This window comes from Oncorhynchus gorbuscha, linkage group LG07 (genome assembly GCF_021184085.1).
Source record: "Oncorhynchus gorbuscha isolate QuinsamMale2020 ecotype Even-year linkage group LG07, OgorEven_v1.0, whole genome shotgun sequence".
NCBI lineage: Eukaryota > Metazoa > Chordata > Actinopteri > Salmoniformes > Salmonidae > Oncorhynchus > Oncorhynchus gorbuscha.
In genome coordinates, this window is record NC_060179.1 from 62,772,009 (window position 1) to 62,794,197 (window position 22,189).

The 22,189-nt window shown below is 44.1% G+C and overlaps 2 protein-coding genes across 5 annotated transcripts; one reads left to right on the forward strand and one right to left on the reverse strand.

Annotated features, from left to right (window-relative positions):
* The first annotated feature begins 446 nt into the window (after nucleotides 1–446).
* On the forward strand, nucleotides 447–16,579 carry LOC124040189 (tectonin beta-propeller repeat-containing protein 1-like). 4 transcript variants are annotated; one of them, XM_046357123.1, is made up of 26 exons: nucleotides 449–585; nucleotides 1,859–1,963; nucleotides 2,269–2,501; nucleotides 4,499–4,681; nucleotides 4,889–5,011; nucleotides 5,172–5,297; nucleotides 5,516–5,691; nucleotides 5,866–5,965; nucleotides 6,057–6,158; nucleotides 6,323–6,474; nucleotides 6,615–7,204; nucleotides 7,419–7,564; nucleotides 7,716–7,871; nucleotides 7,974–8,123; nucleotides 8,411–8,568; nucleotides 8,807–8,931; nucleotides 9,319–9,518; nucleotides 10,450–10,529; nucleotides 10,671–10,727; nucleotides 12,837–13,011; nucleotides 13,124–13,259; nucleotides 13,536–13,628; nucleotides 13,752–13,858; nucleotides 14,001–14,120; nucleotides 14,261–14,916; nucleotides 14,995–16,579. In XM_046357123.1, exons 3-25 carry the CDS (start codon nucleotides 2,277–2,279, stop codon nucleotides 14,438–14,440), a joined length of 3,660 nt encoding a protein of 1,219 aa, XP_046213079.1. In that variant the 5' UTR covers nucleotides 449–585; nucleotides 1,859–1,963; nucleotides 2,269–2,276; the 3' UTR covers nucleotides 14,441–14,916; nucleotides 14,995–16,579. The 4 variants fall into 4 exon arrangements, with proteins under 4 accessions (XP_046213077.1, XP_046213076.1, XP_046213079.1 ...); XM_046357122.1 differs by having other exon boundaries at nucleotides 1,859–1,956; XM_046357121.1 differs by lacking the exon at nucleotides 1,859–1,963 and having other exon boundaries at nucleotides 447–585; nucleotides 14,261–14,948.
* Nucleotides 16,580–16,584: 5 nt separating this feature from the next.
* Nucleotides 16,585–21,545, reverse strand: LOC124040190 (class A basic helix-loop-helix protein 15-like). Its single transcript, XM_046357125.1, has 2 exons — nucleotides 21,300–21,545; nucleotides 16,585–18,643 (listed from the first exon to the last, which is right to left on the reverse strand). The coding sequence occupies exon 2, from the start codon at nucleotides 18,606–18,608 to the stop codon at nucleotides 18,027–18,029; it is 582 nt and encodes a 193-aa protein (XP_046213081.1). The 5' UTR covers nucleotides 18,609–18,643; nucleotides 21,300–21,545; the 3' UTR covers nucleotides 16,585–18,026.
* Nucleotides 21,546–22,189: the final 644 nt, after the last annotated feature.

Below are 22,189 nucleotides of genomic sequence, written 5' to 3' on the forward strand. Positions count from 1 at the left end.
GGTCATAAGACACATTTAGAAGGAAAAGCATGAGACAAAACTGGGGATTGTCAGTAGGACATTACTGTCCATGCCTAGGGAATTCTAGAACATCCACTCTCTAGTGTTTATATCCAATGTCTGTTTGTCTGTCTGTCTGGGGGTGTTGGGGGAAAAGCACATTTCTGTTCTAACCAAATTGACTTTTACGTTTTGTCCATTTAGCAGATTTACAGTCAGTGCAACAACACATCACAAGCACTTTAAGTAAAACGTTCCTCAATAAAACAGCTATCAGCAAAATCAGTGCTGGGAAGGAAAGACAAGAGCAATATTGTATTCTATTGTATTATATTCTATTGTATTACATTCTCCAATGTTATTATCCAGATCTTGTAATGCCCTATAATAACGAAACTACTATCATCGCCTACTGGACAAATTCAGCCATTGGTTCATTTGGTGCAGCAGCCAATCCGCGTTTACAGTAAAACACCACACTTCCTGTTTCGGATTAAAGAAATATCGCAATTAATGGTATATTCAATCTGATATGACGAATGAATTGCAGTGACTTACCATACCGTTTATGAGAGAGAACACACGGTAAGGGATGAGCTATTGCTAACTATTACATGTATTGCTGTGCTTTAGTGGTAAGCCTCCCTGTAACGCTTAAAGAGCAATGTCAAGCTAATATTTACTCAGTGCTAGCTAGGCCATTCATTGTATGTATAGTCATGCCACGTTTGTAATGTTGAGTGTCCTTCATGTGGTTGTAGATTTGCTGATAGCAGTAGTCAGCTGTTATGCAACAACTGCAGTCTACCTGTGATAAGTTTAGCATGCTAACAGTAGACTACTTTGTAAACCAACCAAAAGCGTAGCTACTATGTATCACATAGGTGCCCGATAATCAACAATGTATCAATGTTGATCAATCGCCATCCTATTACAATGTTGCAAACGTAATTCATGTGCCACAGTATTTTCTCAGTGATTGACAATGTTGCCGTTTAGCAAGTAGCAGTATATCTAGAGACTCTCGAGTTAATTGGGCGAGTCACTAGATCAGATCGCAGCTTGCTTCAGATAGTATACAGGTTTATCTCTCTGGCTAGTTTATTGATTGCTTGTGACAGGGGCTACAACTTCGTAGAGCATCCCTCGCCCCGGGCATTACATAACGTACTGTGACCAGGATAGGATGTAATAGGTTGAGGCTGCCTCGCCTAGACACTGGTGTAAGGTCAGTTTAGCCTTTTACCCAGTGGTGGAAAAAGTACTCAATTGTCATACTTGAGTAAAAGTAAAGATAAGGTAATAGAAATGACTCAAGTAAAGGTGAAAGTCACCCAGTAAAATACTACTTGAGTAAAAGTCTAAAAGTATTTGGTTTTAAATATACGTAAGTATCAAAAGTGAATGGAATTGCTCAAATGTACTTAAGTATCAAAAGTAAAAGTATAAATACGTTCAACTGCCATATATTATTAAGCAAACCAGACAGCACAATTTTTATATTTATATTTATTTATTGGTGGATAGCCAGGGGCAAACGCCAACACTCAGACATAATTTACAAACAAAGCATTTGTATTTAGTGAGTCTGCCAGATCAAAGGCAATAGGGTTGACCAGGGATGTTCTCTTGTGTGAATTGGACCATTTTTCTGTCAAAATGTAACGAGTACTTTAGGGTGTCAGGGGAAATGTATGAAGTAGGAAGTACATTATTTTCTTTAGGAATATAGCGAAGTAAAAGTTGCCAAAAATATAAAAAGTGAAGTACAGATACCCCCAAAAACTGACTTAAGTGGTACTTCAAAGTATTTTTACTGAAGTACTATACACCACTGCTTTTACCCTTACATGGATAGATGGAATAGAAGCGGACTCTGTACTACAGCTTCTTCTGCACTCCTCCAGAAGAGAGACGAGGCAGGGCCAGGGGCCACGAGGGAGAGCTGAAAAGAAGGTCCGCAGTGAGCATGCTGATTCAGACTCACTCGCCTGCTGGCTAGCCTAGCTACATCACTGGACTGTTTTCATTAGAAATAGGATTTCCTTATTATTAGACTAAGCAGTTTGGCTGGGTGTGTGCCTCTCAATGAGGGTAATTTGAGGGTACTCGCTCTCTCGCTTTCTATTTTTCTTCCTCCATACACCCTTTATGCTCCTCCTTCTCTGTGACCTCTGCTATTTGTCCATCCTCCTCTTCCCCATTTCTCACCCCTCTTTCCAAAAGAAAACCAGGCATCTTTCTTTGTTATGTCTTCCTTCTCCCTAGGCCTGACCATGTCTGTGTCCCTGCTGTGGGCAGTGGATGTGTACGGGCGCGTTTACAGCCTGTCCACTGGAGGGCAGCAGTGGGAGCAGTGTCATGATGCCGTGTTAGAGTTTAAGAGGGTGACAGCAGTACAGCAGTGTTGCTGGGGTATCGCCTGTGACCACCACATCTACCTGAATGTCCACTCTAGTGATGTACCCATACGTTACCAGGAGGAGACATACGAGAACCAGGTACATGGTGTCGTGTCCTCGGGACGGACAGGTTTAGGGTCATGAAATATTGTGTGGATGAAGGGCGGGTGGGTGCCAGACGGGTTGAATAAAGATATATTTTTTAATAAAAAATGCATAATTATTGTGCAAGTCATATCTTTAGGCTACATTGAGGGTCTTTCATTATCTTTATCTGGTGTTAGTACAGTGAGGGGAAAAAAGTATTTGAACCCCTGCTGATTTTGTACGTTAGCCCACTGACAAAGAAATGATCCGTCTATAATTTTAATGGTAAGTTTATTTGAACAGTGAGAGACAGAATAACAACAACAAAAATCCAGAAAAATGCATGTCAAAAATGTTATTAATTGATTTGCATTTTAATGAGGGAATGTTATGTGTGATGATTGTGAGACACCATACAAATTCGACAGTCACAAGACGGGAACCTCTTAAAGGTTGGACCCTTTTTTAAAAAACATTTCCGCCTAAATTACATACCCAAATCAAACTGCTTGTAACTCAGGACCTGAAGCAAGGCTATGGATATTATTGATACCATTTTGAAAGGAAACATTTAGAAGTTTGTGGAAATGTGAAATGAATGTAGGAGAATTTAACACATTAGATCTGGTAAAAGATAATACAAACAAAAAAGCATGCGTTTTCGATTTTTTGGTTTTAAAGGCCATACATTGAGATAGGATTCTAGGTGTAATTTTGGTGTTGTACACAAGATGGCAGTAGTGTGTGTGCAACGTTTTAGACCTATCCAGTGAAGAATTACATCACTACACAATATTTTGTACCAAGTCTGCCCTGAGTTTGACCAAATGTGCCAAATTGGTCAATTTATACATTTTCAAGTACAAAACTATAGAAAACATCCAAAAATACTAAGGGGGGTCTACTGTAAATTGAACACTGCAGTTAGATTAACAATAATTTAAGCTTCCTGTCCATATAAGACATGTTTATGTCTCGGAAAGTTGGCTGTTGTTTACAACGTCATTCTAGTCACATTATTGCATATTGAGCAACACCTGTCCCAGTTTAGGGACCGATCCCGTAGAGGTTAAAGTGGTACGTCAAGGGAACAGTAGGCGATGATGGGTTAAATGGATGGAATAATAGCCTAACTGAAATCTGGATACTGACTGTCGGTCTATAACCTTTCACATAACCTAATATAGTATTAACTCTCCCAGAATTGAGCTTTCCTTGCAGTACAATTATACACCAAATGTTAATTTTGACTCTGGAACAGGAGTGAAGAAATATATTATTGATTTATTTCAGCATCTTGAGAGAATGAAACCGAATGAAATCGGTTAGTGACTGTAAAGATGCTATCTTTATCAGTATCATAAAAGCGGATACTATTTCAACCACATCAAATATGCATCCAAGCTGAACTGAAGTCTTATCAGCAACATGTTGGGTCTATTTAACAGCTTTTAATTTTCTTAAAACCGGTCAAACTAATTTTGCGCGGGAAATCTTTCCAGTTTTTTTTTTGTTATTGCATTTTCTCCCTGATCCATAAACGTTTTGTGAAAGAGAAAACTAACTTTACCGATGTCAACTAGATTGAAGCATTCATTCTATCAATTTATGACATTATTCTGGCCACCAACTGTTTATTTAGTCTTCTAGGGCAACAAGTAATGACAGAAGAGAAGCTGTATGTGTCTAATTATAGACAAGTTGACTAACTACCAAAACGTCAGAAAATATAAGCAGAAACGTAGGACTATCTAAAAAGGCCTGTCAAAAGATTATTCTTCCTCTGACTGTACAGTGCATTTTCTATATTTGTGGGTTAGGGTTGGGTGCAGATTTTCACTTTATCCTATATAGTCGGACGTTTGCAGGTGGGTTATTAGAAATTGCGGGCGGGTGCGGGTGTACAAACAGCTGACCTGCGCATCACTAGTGTGTGTGTGTGTGTGTGTGTATTTGTGCTTCTTTTGCACCTGCTGCATTTATGATTCTTGTAACTCTCTCTCTCTCAGCGATGGAATCCCAAGGATAACTTCTCGGATCACTTGTTGCCGAGCGACCGCTGGCATTGGAGTGACATCACAGGGCTGGAACACCAACCCCTGGACAGTTTCCTTCTTCCCTCCACCAACTGGGAGTGGGAGGGGGACTGGTACATTGATGAGAACTTTGGAGGAGAACCCACAGAGAAAGGAGTGAGTGTCTGTCGTTCTTCGCTGTTTTTCTCACACTCTCACGCTCTCTTTCTCTCTGTCTTTTCATTATCTTTCTCACTTGTCTCCCCATTTTAGACTTTCCCTCTGTTCTCACCTTCTCTTTCCCTCTCTCTTTCCTTCCCTCCCTCTATGTCCTTGTCTTACCCTCACCTACGATGATTCATCTGTGAATGGATTTGTCTGCAGGGTTGGACCTATGCCTTGGACTTCCCTGCCACCTACATCAAAGACAAGAAGTGGAACTCGTGTGTCCGTCGCCGGCGATGGATCCGCTACAGGAGGTACAAGGCCACAGACACCTGGGCCAAGGTGTGTATTTGGAGCACTATAATCACCTGCCACAACTAGGATGTAACTGTATGCCTCTGCTGTGAATGCTTTCTTTGTGTACTGAACTGTACTCATCATGTACTGTAGGTTTGTTTAGGCCTGTGTGTGTGTGTTGACCCGTATCTCTCTGTGTTACCAGATCCCATCTGAGGGTCACAGTGGTCCCCTGCCAGACCCCTTTAATGACATCAGCTGTGGGGGCTGGGAGATCAGTGAGGAGCCCAGGGGGAGGCTGTCTCTGTGGGCTGTCTCTCTACAGGGCAAGGTATTACACGCGCACACACATAAATGCACACACACACAAACACACTAATACATGCAGACACACGTGAATGGCATGGACACACGCGCACACACAGCTCAGAGGGGGAGGTCATATCTCCAGAGATCACAAAACACACACATACAACACAAATGTATTCGTAAACGAACAAATCAATTTGATTGACTAATTGCCTGTGTGTGTTTGATATGGGTCATTAGGTATGGTTTCGTGAGGGTATCCACCACCACAGCCCAGAGGGGGAAGGCTGGGAGGAGGTGTCTCTGCCTGGGGAGGTAGTGCAGATCAGCTGTGGTCCAGGGGACCTGGTTTGGGCTGTGCTCTGGGAAGGACAACTCATCGTCAGGGAGGGAATCACCAGAGACTGCTCACAAGGTGGCTGGTTAACAGAGGAAGTGTGTGTGTGTATTCGTGTTAGAGGGAGAGAGAGCGAGAAGGAGAGAGACATAGAGAATGAGAGGCCGCATGTTTGTGTCTGTTTGTGTGTGTGTAAGGGAGAGAGAGCCTGAGATTGTGTCTAATGGTGTCTTTCCTCTTCTCTCTACCAGGCTTCGTCCTGGGTGGTGGTGGACTCTCCCAACCCAGAGGCCGGGGCCATCCACGTAGCTGTGGGGGACAACGTAGTCTGGGCCGTCACCAAGGACAACAAAGTAAGACTACATGAAACACTCTCATGTATGTTCTCTAACGCTTCCCTTGTCAGCAGTATGTTCCTGATGATGATCTCTCTGTATCTGTCAGGTATGGTTCAGGCGTGGCATCAACTCCCATAACCCATGTGGTTCAGGCTGGATCGGGATGGTCGGGGAGATGGTCATGGTCAACGTGGGCCTCAACGACCAGGTAAGGATTTGATCAATGTTTATTAACAGACCTTCTAATAGATTGTCAGGTAAGTTCTCTGAGTGTGGTTTATAAAGATTCACTTGTCGCTGTCCATAGTGCTGAAACATGTTTGGTCGGGCATTCTACACAGGTCAATGTATGTTTGTTCTGACCCTGTCCAGGTGTGGGGTATCAGCTGTGTGGACCGGGCAGTGTATTTCCGTCAGGGTGTGACCTCCAGTGAGTTGAGTGGTAAAGCCTGGAAGGCTGTCAACGTTCCCCGAGACGGAGACATCAGGTCCCACTCCTCCGCCAGCATTAGCAGTCTGCACAGGTGGACATGGACACGGAATACTGTGACACATTTCCAATGCTTGGGCAATCTCATCTCCATAAAACAATTAGCCAATCAGTCTGCTAGCTGGGTGATCTGTGTAATACTAATATCCCTCTCTCTCTCCCCCCGTCCCACAGTGCTGGTTGTTTCTTCAGTGGTGAGATACGAGCCCAGTCTGTGATGAGTGAAGACTTGGACACAGAGGGCGGTCCACAGACGGCGGTCCTAGAAGTAGAGGCATGCCCCTCCTCTCCTCCCCCCGAGCCCCCTCCCATCGACCCCGACGTCCCCAAACCACGCATCCCTAAGGTCACCAGCGACAGTTTCATCTCAGAGATGCTCTCCGACCGTGAGGTCAAACAGGAGGGGGCCACTGCTGCCACCACTGCCAGTCCCTCTATCCCAGAAGAGGAAGTCGCTCTTGGGGAACCAGAGGCCAAGTGTCCCCCTCCGGCTCTGGTTCTCTCCCCCAGCCTGTCTGGAGGGCTTGGGGACCCCCAGTGGAGTAACGTGGACCTGGAAGAGACCCAGACTCACCTGGCTGTGGGGCCTGCCGTGGTGAGAGGGGACTCGGCTGACACCTGTAGTCTGTCCTCGGTGGCCACCTACACCCTGTGTCAGGGGGAGCCGTATGGGGCAGATGAACACCCACTCTGGGCATGGGTCAGTGGAGGAGGCTGTGGTGTGAACTCTCACTCCCAGCTCAACTGGTTCAACTCTGCCACAGGTGAGACACAGATACTGTAGATATTGTATTTCTCCTGTATATTAAAACAAGCCTAGGGATATGCAAAACCCCAGCTCCAACTCGCAATTAAACCAGAATACACACTTCTGCCTGATGTAACAGTGTCTGTCTGCTTTTTCCTTGTTGTTGTTGAGCCACTGGAGTGTTTCCTCACACGTTGTTGATAAAGTTTGGACCTTATTGTTTCTCCCAGCCCTGGCATCATCAGTCCAGTCCATGAGTCTGTCCATCAGTCCAGCCCAGACAGCTGCCTGGCGGAAACAGATCTTTGAGCAGCTCAGCGAACGCTCTAAGAGAGAGATGGACCACTTTAAACACTACGAACAGGCCGTAGAACAGGTACCGACAACTTGAACGTTTACAAATGCTACTTTTTGGTTGCTTGCCTTGATTTAATGAGTTTTGTTTATGACTTGTCCTTGTTGTATAGACGCTGATTAGTCTCCCTCCCTCCCCTCCTTCTCTCCCTCCCTCCCCCCCTCCCTCCCAGTCTGTGTGGGTGAAGAAAGGGACCATGCAGTGGTGGAGGGACTGGAAGCCCCATAAGTGGGTGGACGTGAGGTTTGCCCTGGAGCAGTTCTCAGGACCTGAGGGAAACCAGGACGGCATCCTCTTCCTCTACTACAACTTCAACGAGGAGAAGAAGGTGAGGGGAGGGCCACAGTACCTGTGTATATGTGCCTGTGTGTGGGTGTTTTCTGTGATGAGTTATTTAGTCTTCGTTTTCTCCTCTCCTCCCTCTCTCCAGTACCTGCATGCATTCATTAACGAGGTGACCATCTTGGTGCCGGTGCTGAATGACTCCAAACACACGTTTGCCGTCTACACAGCAGAGAGGACCAAACAGAGGTGGCCCATCAGACTGGCTGCTGCCACTGAGGTGGAGATGCACGACTGGGTGGGTTATATGATCACTGTCTTCCATCTGAACCTGTCACAAAGTACAGTGCTCCATTTTCACAGAATATCATATGTTTTATTCATAAGCAAATGTCATGCTAAATTATGGATGGCGAAAGGGTTATGCCACAAAGAAATATTTTTAAATAAACCTTTTATGTAGTATGACTTTGCCTCTATGTAGGGCTTATGAAGACTTTATGTATGCTATATACGTCCTTTAGAAGTTGTAGTTTGGTAAAAGTGGTGCCTTAATGTCTTGACTATGTCTCTCTGTACCCCCAGCTGGCCCTGCTGAGTGTGTCGTGCTGTGACTCCCGGGGGATCCAGGGTCCCCCCTCTAAACAAGCCATCTGGTCAGTCACCTGTAAAGGAGACATCTTCGTCTGTGAGCCTTCGCCTAGCCTGGAAGCGTGTCCCTACCCCACACCCTGCGACCAGATGTAAGACACGTCCTCTGGGCTGTTATCAATGCTTTATAAAGGCTTGGTAAATGAGACCTCTGAATACAAACCTGTTGTACATCGTGAATGAGTTATTTGTGGATAAATAGATGGATATTTATTGATCAGATATATGCACTTACAACTGAATAGTCTGATTAAACATTGGTTGACAGTCACTTTTCTTTCTTTTGTCTCTAACCACATGTTGCTCTGTCCTGTCTGTGTGTGTTTGCAGGTTCTGGCGTCAGGTGGGGGGCCACCTACGTCTGGTGGAGTGTAACAGTCTGGGGGTGGTTTGGGGGGTAGGCTACGACCACACTGCCTGGGTCTACACCGGCTATGGAGGGGGATTCTTCCAGGGTAAACACAAATATATACCAAACATAAACCTACTGGACTGGACTTAAAGCACATGCCAAACATGACCAAGTACTGTATAGCCACTAACGGGGAACCCAAACTGGCAACGTCGCGTGTGCGAGCATTGGAAAATAAATGAATTAGCAAGATAGCTTAATGTCCATGAATGTTTATTTTAAGTGTTGAACAGTCCCCAAATTGCTAAAGTTGGTTCACATTTAGATTTGTTATTTTTACCTGTGTGTCATGATCGCGTCTGGTGAGGATAGACAAAATCAACATGCTCGCGGACATAAGTGCAGGGCCAGTTTGGTCAGGGTGAAAGGGTATTTATCAGCTCTACTTGATCTCAGCCCCTGACTATAACCTCTCTCTTGTCTTTGTCAGGTCTGGCCAGCAGCACAGATAACATCTTCACCCAGACAGATGTGAAGTGTGTCTACATCTATGAGAACCAGAGGTGGAACCCAGTCACAGGTTACACCAACAGAGGCCTCCCAACAGACCGCTACATGTGGAGTGATGCAACAGGACTGCAGGAGTGTACCAAGGCCAATGCCAAACCTCCATCCCCTCACTGGACATGGGTGGGTACCACTAGCAGGACAAAATATGTCCATTTCACCCTCAATAGAGCGCAATAGTAATGACAACTCTTTTGTAGGCACTAACTCTGCCATGGCTCGTTGGTCAAAGCCTATGGGGAAATGAATGGGGATTTTGTAGGAGTTTTGGATAAACAGAAAAAAATAAGGTCTGTGGTTAACAGGTTTAGGAGACCGTAAACTTTAAAACGAGATTATCTTCATAAGCCGATGTCAGTCTTTTTTTTGTGTTGCATTTATGTAATCAAAACAAGCACATTAAAGGCTGCATAATTCATGAAGGTCATGGACTACAAGCTGGCGAGCTCTATGGACAATGTCACATTTGAACTTAAACATCCACACAGTAGCAGTAGATGTTTAAAACGGTCCTACAAACAACGCTTGTTATCATGACACAAGGCAAGACCCAGGCAGATGGTTGGAGTCTTACAATATTTATTAATCCAGTAGGGGAAGGCAGGAGACTGGTCGTGGACAGGCAAAAGCTCCAAACCAGTTCAGAGTTCAAAAGGTACAGAAGGACAGGCAGAATCAAGGTCTGGCCAGGCAGGATGATCAGGCAGGTGGGAAAGTAGTCCAGAGTCAGGCAGGAGTCAAAACCGGGAGGACTAGCAAAAAGAGAATAGCAAAAGGAGTATGGGAAAAGCACTCTGGTTGACTTGACTAAACATACAAGATGAACTGGCACAGAGATGTCTGTCATAAGGTGTACGCACCAATTTGTAAGTCGCTCTGGATAAGAGCGTCTGCTAAATGGCTTAAATGTAATGTAAATGTAGAGTCAGGAAACACAGGGATAAATACACTGGGGAAACAAGCAACACCTGGAGGGGGTGGAGACAATAACGAGGACAGGTGAAACTGATCAGGGTGTGACACTTGTTTTGCTAACTGCTCTGTCTCTTATCAGGTAGCAGACTGGACCATTGACTATGGGATCTCCGGGGGGACAGACCGAGAGGGTTGGCAATACGCAGCTGATTTCCCAAGGTGAGTGTACCTAACCCTCCCCAATACATATTCATTGGTCTATCTATCACATCAAGCTGAATCTTTTCCCAGCTAGGAAAGCATCCAGAATATTTGTTTACGTCACTGTCGTGTATTTTCTCTCCCCTCTTACTCTTCCAGGTCGTATCATGGCCACAAGACCTTGAAGGACTTTGTTCGTCGTAGACGATGGGCCAGGTACTATATCTTACTACACAACAATGGCTCTGTTCCCTCATCACTGTTTCTTTAGTCAGCACACAATAATAATAATATATAGCGCTTTTCATTACAAAGATAATCTCAATGACGTCGTTAAAACCAAACAAAACAAACGTGGAGATCTGGCAGGTCTTGGGCGATGGTCATCCGCAGCGTCAGATGACGAGGTGTTGTTGAGCAGGGTAGTTCGGAAAGGCTGGGCAGTACTTCAGAGGATGGAGCTTTGATGGCACAGAGAGGGAGCAGCGTCAATCAGTTACTTAGACAAGCACGGTGCTGTTCATCAGGCACCTCATTCGTTGTGTACTTCTCCTCCTCTGTAGGTAGGCTGGATAGTCCACTACTGAAGTGTAGCACCCACCTAGGTGATAAAATGGTCTGCCTCATTCTGCCGACTCAGTACTCTGTTTAAACAACCCTGAGTTTGCGCTCTAGGTAGAAAAATGGCCCGTAAGCACATATCTAGGATCAACTCTCTACCTAAATCCTAACCTTCGACATTGAGGGAAACACAATAACTGACCTTAGATTAGCTCTAGGACACAGTTCTTCAACCCTGGTCTTGGGGACCTACAGGAAGTGCATGTTTTTGCTCCACCCCAGTACCAACACACCTAATTAACTAATGGTACACTAGTCTAGTTGAGACTTATCTCCTATTTTAACAACCCTTGTAAACTACATGGCCAAAAGTATGTAGACACCTGCTTGTTGAACATCTCATTCCAAAATCATGGGCATTAATATGGAGTTGGTTCCCCTTTTTGCTGCTATAACAGCCTTCACTCTTCTGGGAAGGCTTTCCGCTAGATGTTGGAACATTGCTGCAGGGACTTGCTTCCACTCAGCCACAAGAGCATTAGTGATGTCGGGCACTGATGCTGGGCAATTAGGCCTGGCTCGCAGTCTGCATTTCAATTCATCCCAAAGGTGTGCGATGGGCTTGTGGTCAAAGCTCTGTGCAGGACAGTTAAGTTCTTCCACACCAATCTCAACAAACTATTTCTGTTTGGACACAGCTTTGTGCACGGGTCATTGTCAAGCTGTATCAAGAAAGGGCCTTCCCCAAACTGGGCTCCCGATTGGTGCAGCGGTCTACGGCACTGCATCGCAGTGCTAGAAGCATCACTACAGACCCTGGTTCGATTCCAGTCTGAATCACAACCAGCCGTGATTGGGAGTCCCATAGGGCGCCACAAAATTGGCCCATTGTCGTCCAGGTTTGGCCGGTGTAGACCGTTATTGTAAATAAGAATTTGTTCTTAACTGAATTGCCTAGTTAAAGGTTAAATAAAAACTTTTGCCACAAAGTTGGAAGCACAGAATCATCTAGAATGCTGTAGCTTTAAGATTTCCCTTCACTGGAACTAAGGAGCCTAGCCGGAACCATGAAAACCGCTCCAGACCATTATCCTGCTCCACCAAACTTTACAGTTGGCACTATGCATTCGGGCAGCTAGGCCGACTGGGCCAATTGTATGGCACCCTATGGGACTCCCAATCACGGTTCTCCTGGCATCCGCCAAACCCAGATTTGTCTGTTGGACTGCCAGATGGTGAAGCATGATTCATCACTCCAGAGAACGCGTTTCCACTGCTCCAGAGTCCAGTGGTGGCGAGCTTTACACCCCTCCAGCCAATGATTGTGCATGGTGATCTTAGGCTTGTGTGTGGCTACTCGGCTATGGAAACCCATTTCATGAATCTCCTGACGAACAGGTCTTGTTCTAACGTTGCTTCCAGAGGCAGTTTGGAACTCGGTAGCTACACAGTTCAGTAGTCCTGTTCTGTGAGCTTGTGCGACCTACCACTTTGTGGCTGAGCAGTTGTTGCTCCTAGAAGTTTGTACTCCACAATAACAGCATTTACAGTTGACCGGCAGCTCTAGCAGGTCAGGAACGTAACTTAATCATTCTACTGCCAATGTTTGTCTATGGAGATTGCATGGCCGTTTGCACGATTTTATACACCTGTCAGCAACAGGTGTGGCTGAAAAAGCCGAATCCACTAATTTGAAGGGCTGTCCACATACTTTTGTGTGTGTGTGTGTATATATATATATATATAGTGTATTTCCTCTGACAGGAAGTGTAAACTGACGACCACAGGGCCGTGGCAGGAAGTCCCACCCATCCCGTTGAGTGACGTGACCATCGTCCTGTGTGGAGCTCAGAGCAGTGTTGAGCCGATCCCTCTGTGGGCCATCAGTAACAAGGGAGACGTGCTCTGTAGACTGGGGGTCACCCTACTGACTCCTGCCGTGAGTCTCTCTCACACACACACACACACACACACAATATGTAAACACACATGTTCATTGTGAATACGCACACATTGTATTTGATAACCGAAGTGGTTGTGTGTGTTCCTAGGGGACGTCGTGGCTTCACGTGGGCACAGACCAGCCGTTTAAGTCTATCTCCATCGGTGGGGCCAACCAGGTGTGGGCCATTGCCAGGGATGGATCTGCCTTCTACAGGGGCTCTGTGTCCTCAGAGAGCCCTGCAGGTCAGCCAGAGAACCATGCAGAACCCACACACTCTGACAGAACCCAGGGTTCTCCCTTCAGTCTTACTGCTAATCAACAGTTCAGTCAGTCACCCAAATGTATTTCTAAAGCTGTTTTTACTTCAGCAGTTGTCACAGTGCTTTACAGTAATACTGTGGCTCAATTTTTCATTTCTGGAGGAGCTTACCTCTCTGGGCTCTGGTTCATATCACAGAGATGCACCTGATGAAAGTAGACTAACCATTGGCTGTTTAATGTACTATTGCCCCCTGCAGGAGATTGCTGGTACCACATCCCCTGTCCTGAAAGACAGAAGCTCCAACAGGTGTCTGTAGGGAGAACGTCGGTCTACACTGTGGATCAAAATGGTACAACAGAAAATAATTTCATGACTTACAATGACATTTGTCTTTATTATCAGCTGTCTATTAGTTGTGCCATCTCAATAATTTATTTGTGTCATGATTTTAATGCTGTGCTCTCCCATCCAGGTAACCTGTGGTTCAGACAGGGCCTGACTCCCAGCTACCCCCAGGGATCATCATGGGAACACATCTGCAACAATGTACGCAAGGTCTCCGTAGGACCTCTAGACCAGGTGAGCAGAACCTCCAATCTAAAGCCTGGGTGGTTGTCGTCGGCAATAAGGAATCATAAAGACTTTCTCTTTTCTCAAAATTCAGCGCTCTTGACTTTGCACTGTGTTGAGTAACTCAACCTTTCTCGTTGTGTTTGTGTAGGTGTGGATCATAGCTGACAAGGTGCAAGGCAGCCACAGTCTGAGCTGTGGGACAGTCTGCCACCGTCTGGGGGTTCAGCCCATGGAGCCAAAGGGACAGTCGTGGGACTACGGCATCGGGGTGAGAATCTTTAACCTTACCTCTGACCCTAACCCATCAACATGCTTCTGTGACACCAATAACTTTGAAGGTTTTCTTGGTGGGGGGGGCTGTCTGACTTTCTCTCTACGTCTGTTATCTTTCTCTCTCACTCTCCTCAGGGTGGCTGGGACCACATCACTGTGAGAGGGAACTCCATTGAGGCTCCTCGTGTCCATATGCCCTCCCTGACACCCTCCCTCACCTCCTCCCTAACGGACCCCCTCCGCCCACCTCCACCCCGCAGCCTGCTCCCTGTCATGATCACAGAGATGGAGAACGGGAACGCTGTCAGATGTTAAACACGCACACCTACAGTACTTGCTAGTGGACACTATCTCTGTTCTGTCTTCAGCCCAACTCTCTCTTCAGATACGCCACAATGCAACTACCCCACCATCCACACTGTACTGTAGCTCCCAGCTCCAGCCTCAGCTCTTCTGACCTATCACCTGGCCATGTTAAAAGACCTTTGAACCCTATCTCTGCGCCCTCAACTTGACTCAGCCAATCACCTTTTCTCTTTACAGCTAGCAGATCATGTTCAGTATTTCCCACAGAGCACTAATGTCGTTTTTAAACCGTGTCACTGAGTCTTTGAACATTGCGCTATTGTAATTTAAAGGTTAACTCAGCTAAAAGACGTTGCCACGAGCAGCACCGCAAATATTCAGATGATTTAGATGCAAGTCACACACAGTATCTGCACATGTACACAGGATCGCTTCACACTGTTGGAGCGGTAGGTACGGATCGCTTCACGCTGTTGGAGCGGTAGGTACGGATCGCTTCACGCTGTTGGAGCGGTAGGTACGGATCGCTTCACGCTGATCGCTTCACGCTGTTGGAGCGGTAGGTACGGATCGCTTCACGCTGTTGGAGCGGTAGGTACGGATCGCTTCACGCTGTTGGAGCGGTAGGTACGGATCGCTTCACGCTGTTGGAGCGGTAGGTACGGATCGCTTCACGCTGTTAGAGCGGTAGGTACGGATCGCTTCACGTTGGTAGAGCGGTAGGTACGATTCGCTTCACGTTGGTAGAGTGGTAGGTACGGGACCAAAACAAAGGAAATTGACCCACTATGCTGTTTACTTTCTGCATCTACTTCATATATGAGTCTGTTTAAATCTGTGCTCTTAAGATAACTTTGTTTTACTTATGGTTTTTGTTTGGTTGAATGTTTTTTATGTGTGTGTTTGGTGTGTACGGTGAGTAGATTTGTTTTATTTTTTAGTTATGTTGGTAATTGATTGATCTTTTTAAAATCATATATGTGTTTTGGGGATGTATTCAATGTGATTGGGGCGACGTTAAGATGGGTAAGAAAGCATCACTGTCGACCCAATTATTTGTGACTTATTATAAAAAGTCTGTATCAGGACGTTACAGTACTTACTACTTTGTACCTGCTGGCAACAGGTCGAGATTCTACTAGAGTCGCACCAAAAACAAGAAGGATTAATTTAACGAGAACTTTTGTTATTAACGTTTGATAACACATGATGCTTTTACAGTTCTAGGCCTTCCTCCTGAATGGTTTGTATCTGTGATGGCCACAGTGAAGAGTTTGTAGGCCCATGTATTTTTGACAGCACTCGAAAAGAAAATATATATTATTCTTTTCATGAAAATTTTGCAATGTGTAGTTCTACACTGGACCAAAGTGTGAATTGCTTGGAAAGTGATGTCTTTGCGGGGCTTTAAAGTTTATCTGTTTATTTCTCAGGAAAATAAGAGTTCTCCTAAACGCTATTATTGGCATGTTTTTGACCTTCTACGATTGTAGCAGTAATGACTGACAGGCAACACACATGAAAGGTTTCGTGGAATGAACAAATACATATTTTTGTTATAAATCTGTATATGAGTTTAGTATAAATGTTTTAATGGGGATATTTCAAGGTTGGTTATTGTACGTTGGTATATAAAAAGGTAAAATATTAGTCCTATGAACTATTATCCATAAACCACAAAAGCTGAAACTAGCACATTTGGGCATTAATTGATCTTACTTCTCTACATGGAAACCATAAGCCAATAGTTATCACTGATATACTGGAACTACAAATAATTGATTATACAGAAAACTGTCTGTGAAAACTCTCACTTTATCTTCCTATGTCAGTTCCTAATACAAAGAGGGTGTTTTTTGATCATGTTTCACTTACTACTGTTTAGAACTGTACAGGCTTCATCCTAAAGGAGCGGCACATGCTTGTCATGCTGTGGTGCACCCCTTCACCTTCCAAGCTTTAAGTGTCTAGAGGAGGACTTGTCCGTTTAAACAATGATTCCATTGTTTTTATTGATTATAATGTCAATTAAAATACTATAATCAGGTACTATTCTAATCCCAACAAGGCTGTTATTGATGTGTATATTTCTTCCGTCCAATAGTGTGCATGGTCAATGTCCTCTAAATAAATGTGATTATTGATAAGGAAGATTATTGTATTTTTTATTTTATTCTCATGATCCAAGACTCGGAACTCAGGCTACAAAGATATTACAGTATAATTCAAACACACATTGTTAAAAGCAACATAAATTATGTCTTCATTATCAAATTCACCTGTTACATACACACACACCACTATTTTTATATAATAACCCAGACGCTTTTATCCAAAGTGACTTACTGTCATGCATCCATACATTTTTTTTCATACACGTGTTCCCGGGAATCGAACCCACTATCCTGCCGTTGGAAGGACCCTTTTACAGCTCTGTAAATGCACTTGCAAGATACCATTGCAGTTTGGAGATGATGTCATAGAGAGCACTTGGTCAACACATCAATTCTGACATGTACAAATCTACATCTCTGCAGAGCCTGTGGGTCTAGTGGTAACTGCCAGCTTCTCCACCGACTGCATGGGTTCAATTCCCTGCTTCAACCCTTCAAACTGTTATTCCCACATGTATACATATATCTACAGTCATAACGATTCGCACTTCATTTCAATGACGGTGTGTTTTCGTTTCCTTACTTAAAGAGTACAGTATTTGACTAAAGTCTGTAGGACCAGTCTATTTAAGCATATCCTTGTCCTGTGTGTGACTGTTGTGTCCAGAGGCAGTGCTCAGCAGGGAAAACCAAACGTTGGTCCTAAAAGGTTGAAAACAAGTCTTCATCTACAGCAGGGGTGGCCTGTCCTATCTACACAGCTCGTGGCCCCTGAGGGCCACAGTGTATGCTGGTTTTTAGTTAGATAATGAACTATACTTTGACAATCCAGTTATTTTACATTGTTGACCAATTTAACTACAGTAATCAGCAGTTAGAAAAAATGAATGAAAATAAAAGACAATGAAATGAAACCAGATTAAATAAAAGGGCGCTGAATTGTTCTTTGACGTTGGTCGGTCAGAAGTCTGTCCACTCTTGGTTCTCACCACCAATCAGAGTCAGGATCCAAGTCATATGTTTTAGCATAGTCCTCTGGGTATTCTGTCTGTCACTATTCATGCTAGGCCTATGTCTAGACTGGCAAAGTCCACAGGTGCTTTGCTTCAGCCAGCCAAGTCAGGTGGGAGGATGCTGTCTGTGTCTTCACTTATACTCCACCATTATGTTCTCTTAGAATTAATGTCAAGGGTATGGTGCTACGAATCACCTCCCACCACTGTCTAATAGAGTTACTGAGTCAAGTTCTTATATGCTCCATTTAGTGCATGGTGATGTCCGGTATGTCACTATAGCTCACTAGCTTGGTGGAGTATAAGGCTGCATCTCAGATGACAATCTTTCCCCATACAGTGTACTACTTTCGATCACAAGTACAGTAGCAGTGCACAATATGGGAGATAGTGTCAGTTGAGATTCGCTCCCCAAGTCAAGCATGAATGCTCCAACCCTTCGGCTGTTGAGTTAGCACCTGCTAGCTGTTAGCTTTCCTGGCTAAAGCTGTGAATCTGGGTGAGGAACTGAGACAGGCTCTCCTCCCCATCCTCCTCCAGGTGCTGCTGGTAACACTGGAGCAGTCTGGCAGCGCTAGCCTCTGTCGGTGTCTCCCCGGGGGGCAGGCGGGCGCTGGACATCCCCAGGATGATGGTGGTCAGGGACTTGATGTAGTTCTCGGCCAGCGTCAGCGTCTCGATCTTGGAGAGCTTCTTATCCATTTTGACATGTGGGATGGCCTCTCTGAGGGCCTGGAAAGCGTTGTTAAGTTTGTGCATGCGTTGGCGCTCTCGCTCGTTGCTCTCCAGCCGCCGGAGGTTGCGTTCTTTGTTGCTGTTGTGAGACCGTTGGCGTCTGTGGGGGTTGTGGGTGGCACCCCCTCCTCCTCTACCTTGCTCGCGATCCCCGCCCCTCAGGACCCCCCTCCAGGAGCCTCCGATATGGACCGAAGCCTCAGAGCCCTCCTGTTCGCTAGAGCCTGGTTCACTGGTGTCACTGGTCTCTGGTTCGGGGTCTGGCTCAGTCCAGGGTTTTCTGGATGACTTAGCGGCCTTCCCTTTAGACTTCATCCTTCAGCCTGATTCAGTGACCCCTCTTCCTCACACTGTCAAAAGCATTGAAAGATAAGAAAAACAACAACTGGTTATAGAAAGGGCTTGTCATGGAAGAAATAAGCAAACAGGGGGCAGGGCCTTTACCCTGAAGGCTATAGAGTTACAGTTGAGTTTAAACACTCAAGTTGGAATACCTGGCTTTTTGAGCACCATTTTATCCCCTTCCAATCTCCTGGCTTAGACTTGAGCTTTTATTATTATTCATAAAAAACACTAGAAATTGGAAACCCAATGAAGTTATAAATGCTGATTATACTGTATTTACATTGTAATTAGCTAATGGAACTAATCCTGCTGTTTACGATCCATAAGCATTTTACTGTACCGTTTACATCCTGTATCCTGACGAATAAACTTAGATTGATGAGTAATAATGAGGAATACCTGCATAATGCTATTTTACAGTAAGACAGAAATATGGCCCTTTTATCATTGTTTCTAATCGCAGTTTAAAATGAAGATTTAAGAAACACAGCATCTATCTAATCAGCCAGTGTGTGAAAACACCATAATGTTGGTTGTGTAATCTCCACCTCTCTTATCCTGCTGCAGGCTACCCAAGGCTCCAGATAATACCCGACTCAAGGTTACTCTCTTATAACAAACGAGCCAGAAAAGAACAGCACACGTTTGGTAGAGAGATTTTCCCCTGTGTATGCCATCTCATCATTTAAAAAAAAAACTCTTAAGGATCTACGGGATCGGTGTCCCTATACCCGGGCGGTTATTGGATCGGTGTCCCTATACCCGGGCGGTTGTTGGATCGGTGTCCCTATACCCGGGCGGTTGTTGCTAACCTACGCTAATGTGACTAGAATGATGTAAGTAACAGCAAACTTTCCAGGACATAGACATGTCTTATAAGGGCAGAAAGCTTACATTCTTGTTAATCTAACTGCACTGTCCAATTTACAGTAGCTATTACAGTGAAAAAATACCATGTTATTTGAGGACAGTGCACAACAACAAAACGGCAACTGGTTTGATACATTCACCTCTGAAGGTAAATAATGTACTTACATTCAGAAATCTTGCTCTGATTTGTCACCCTCAGGGTCCCATAGATAAAATGTAGCAAAGTTTTGTTTGATAAAATACATGTTTATATTCAAATGTAGGAACTGGGTTCTACAGTTTGAACCCCTGCTGTCTATACTGTTATGCTTCATCAGATGCTATTCATGTATCATGGTAACAGGTGAATACACTAGTAATAATACATGGGACTTATATAGCACCTTTCAAGGACTCAAAGTTTTTTACTGGAAGTGGCTGTTCTGCTATACTACACCAGCAAATTCAACAAATAATAAGTATTAATACGTATGTCAGCCTAATCGAGGCGTAGATTACAACATATATTAAAGTGTTTGAACTTGCAACAATGCTGGGATTATTACTAATGCGACTTGGCGCATCCAATGGCAATGTCTGCGTTAGGTATTACGCCGGGAGCCGTCTGCTGATTTGACATCTCCAACGCAGTTACACCTCTGACAACCCTTAAATAAAAACAATGAAACTGATATGCAGCTGCCAGTTATCGCAAGTTAAGGCAGAACTGATTGAATCTAGCCCTAAATTGACAACACATATTTCCAGTGCATTTTTAAGGCATGTCATATTGACCAACAACTCAGTGTATCAATATAATAAAGCCTATTTTATAGTAGCATTTAAACGTATACATTTGACCTTTTTCTGAAGTTATTATCTTAGTTCTGAACCCAGTACCAGGACATTTTAGCCAAAAACCTGCTTGGCTCTGCCAGGAGGCTTAAACTTGGCCTCAAGTGGATCTTTCAGCAAGACAAGAACCCCCAAGCACCCATCAAAATCCACAAAGAAATGATTAATTGACCACAAATTCTCCGGACTTGAACCCCATTGAAAAGCTGTGGTTTGAATTGAAGAAGGTCCATACGGGCAGACGAAGGATATCAAGGATCTGGAAAGATTCTGTACGGAGGAAAGGTCTTAAATTCCTCACACTGTGTTCTCCAATCTCATAAAACCTATTAGAAAGAGGCTCAGGACCATCATCCTTGCAAGATGAGGTATTAAGAGGTATTGAAAACATGGGTGTCAATTTTTTTTTTGAAAAAAATATATTACTTGTTCATAAAAAAAACGTATTTCTCTGAGCAATTGTGTTAGTATAAAATAATATAATTTCATTTTTTTTTTGCATACTCAGAATTTGTATGATTTATTTCATACATTATTTTTTTGCTCATCTTTATCAAGAGTGCCAATCATTTTGAACCTGATTGTATGTTTAGATGCATGGAGACTGTTCTACAAGTCAATAATACAAATTTAAAAAGAGAGGGGGCAGGTATATTTACTTTAGGGCCTCAAAACCCATTCTTTGTCAATAATTGGATTTAAACAAAACTTTTTAGGCTTGTAGAGACACTAATCAAGCATTAGCATTGTTACTTTGCTCCCCGGTCTCCCCTACTGTATGAATAAATGTTGTGACTCTCTCGTACTCTCTTTCTCCCACGCTCACCAATCATTTACATAAAGTAAATAGTTGGCCTTCATCAAGTTGAGAAAACAGTGAACATCTTAAATTAATACAACTTCATTGGATTTCAATAAAGAGAAAAGGAATAGACAACAAATTGACATGTTAGTTACCTTTAAAAATGAAAGTAAGATGCCTGTGTATGTAGAAGAATAGTTTTCACCGTGAAACATCAATAATATCCTCAGAATTAAAGTTTCGGTTGAGTGGAAGAAGCGTCTGTCGTTCTGCTCTAAGGATGAAAGATAACTGTCGCATGTGAGGTACCTGTCGCTGCTGTAATGTACACGTTGCGCTCGCTTAGCCAATGGGAGTGCGCTCAGACTCCGGACGTGGTCATCTGTGCTCGTGCGTAGCCAAAAGCCTCGTTTACATCTGAGGCTATGAAGCTAACATGCTTCATTTGTCCTGGTCTTATCAACATTCTGATTGTGCCCACATTGAAGCCTTTGCAGCTACACCAGAGGAGGCTGGTCGGAGGAGCTATAGGAGGACCGGCTCATTGTAATTGCTGGAATGGAATAGTTGGGAACAGTATCAAACACATCAAATATATGGAAACTACAAGTTTGACACATTCCATTTATTCTATTCCAGCCATTATTGCTCCTCCCACCAGCCTCCTCTGATCAACACATGGTAGTAAAATGTATCTCTCTAGGTCCATCCACGGTCTCCGCATTGTGACCAGATATCCTGGTCCCTGTATGCAAATTATGAAAATGATTTGAAAGACCACTCCAGAGGTGGTCAGTAAGATTAAATGACAATCATATCAAAATGTGTATTTTAAAAGTCGACACCTGTCTTTAAAATGTGAGCACAATTAGATTTTGGACAAGATCAGGACAAATTAGGTTTTGTCTAGAAGGGATACAGCTTTTGTCACAATTTTCTTTTTGTAGCAGGTTTAGTAGAACCTATGCAGCAGTTTAGAAGAATGAACGTAGCAGGTTAGAAGAATCAGGTTAAGGTTAGAAAATGGGTTAGCTAAAACGCCCCA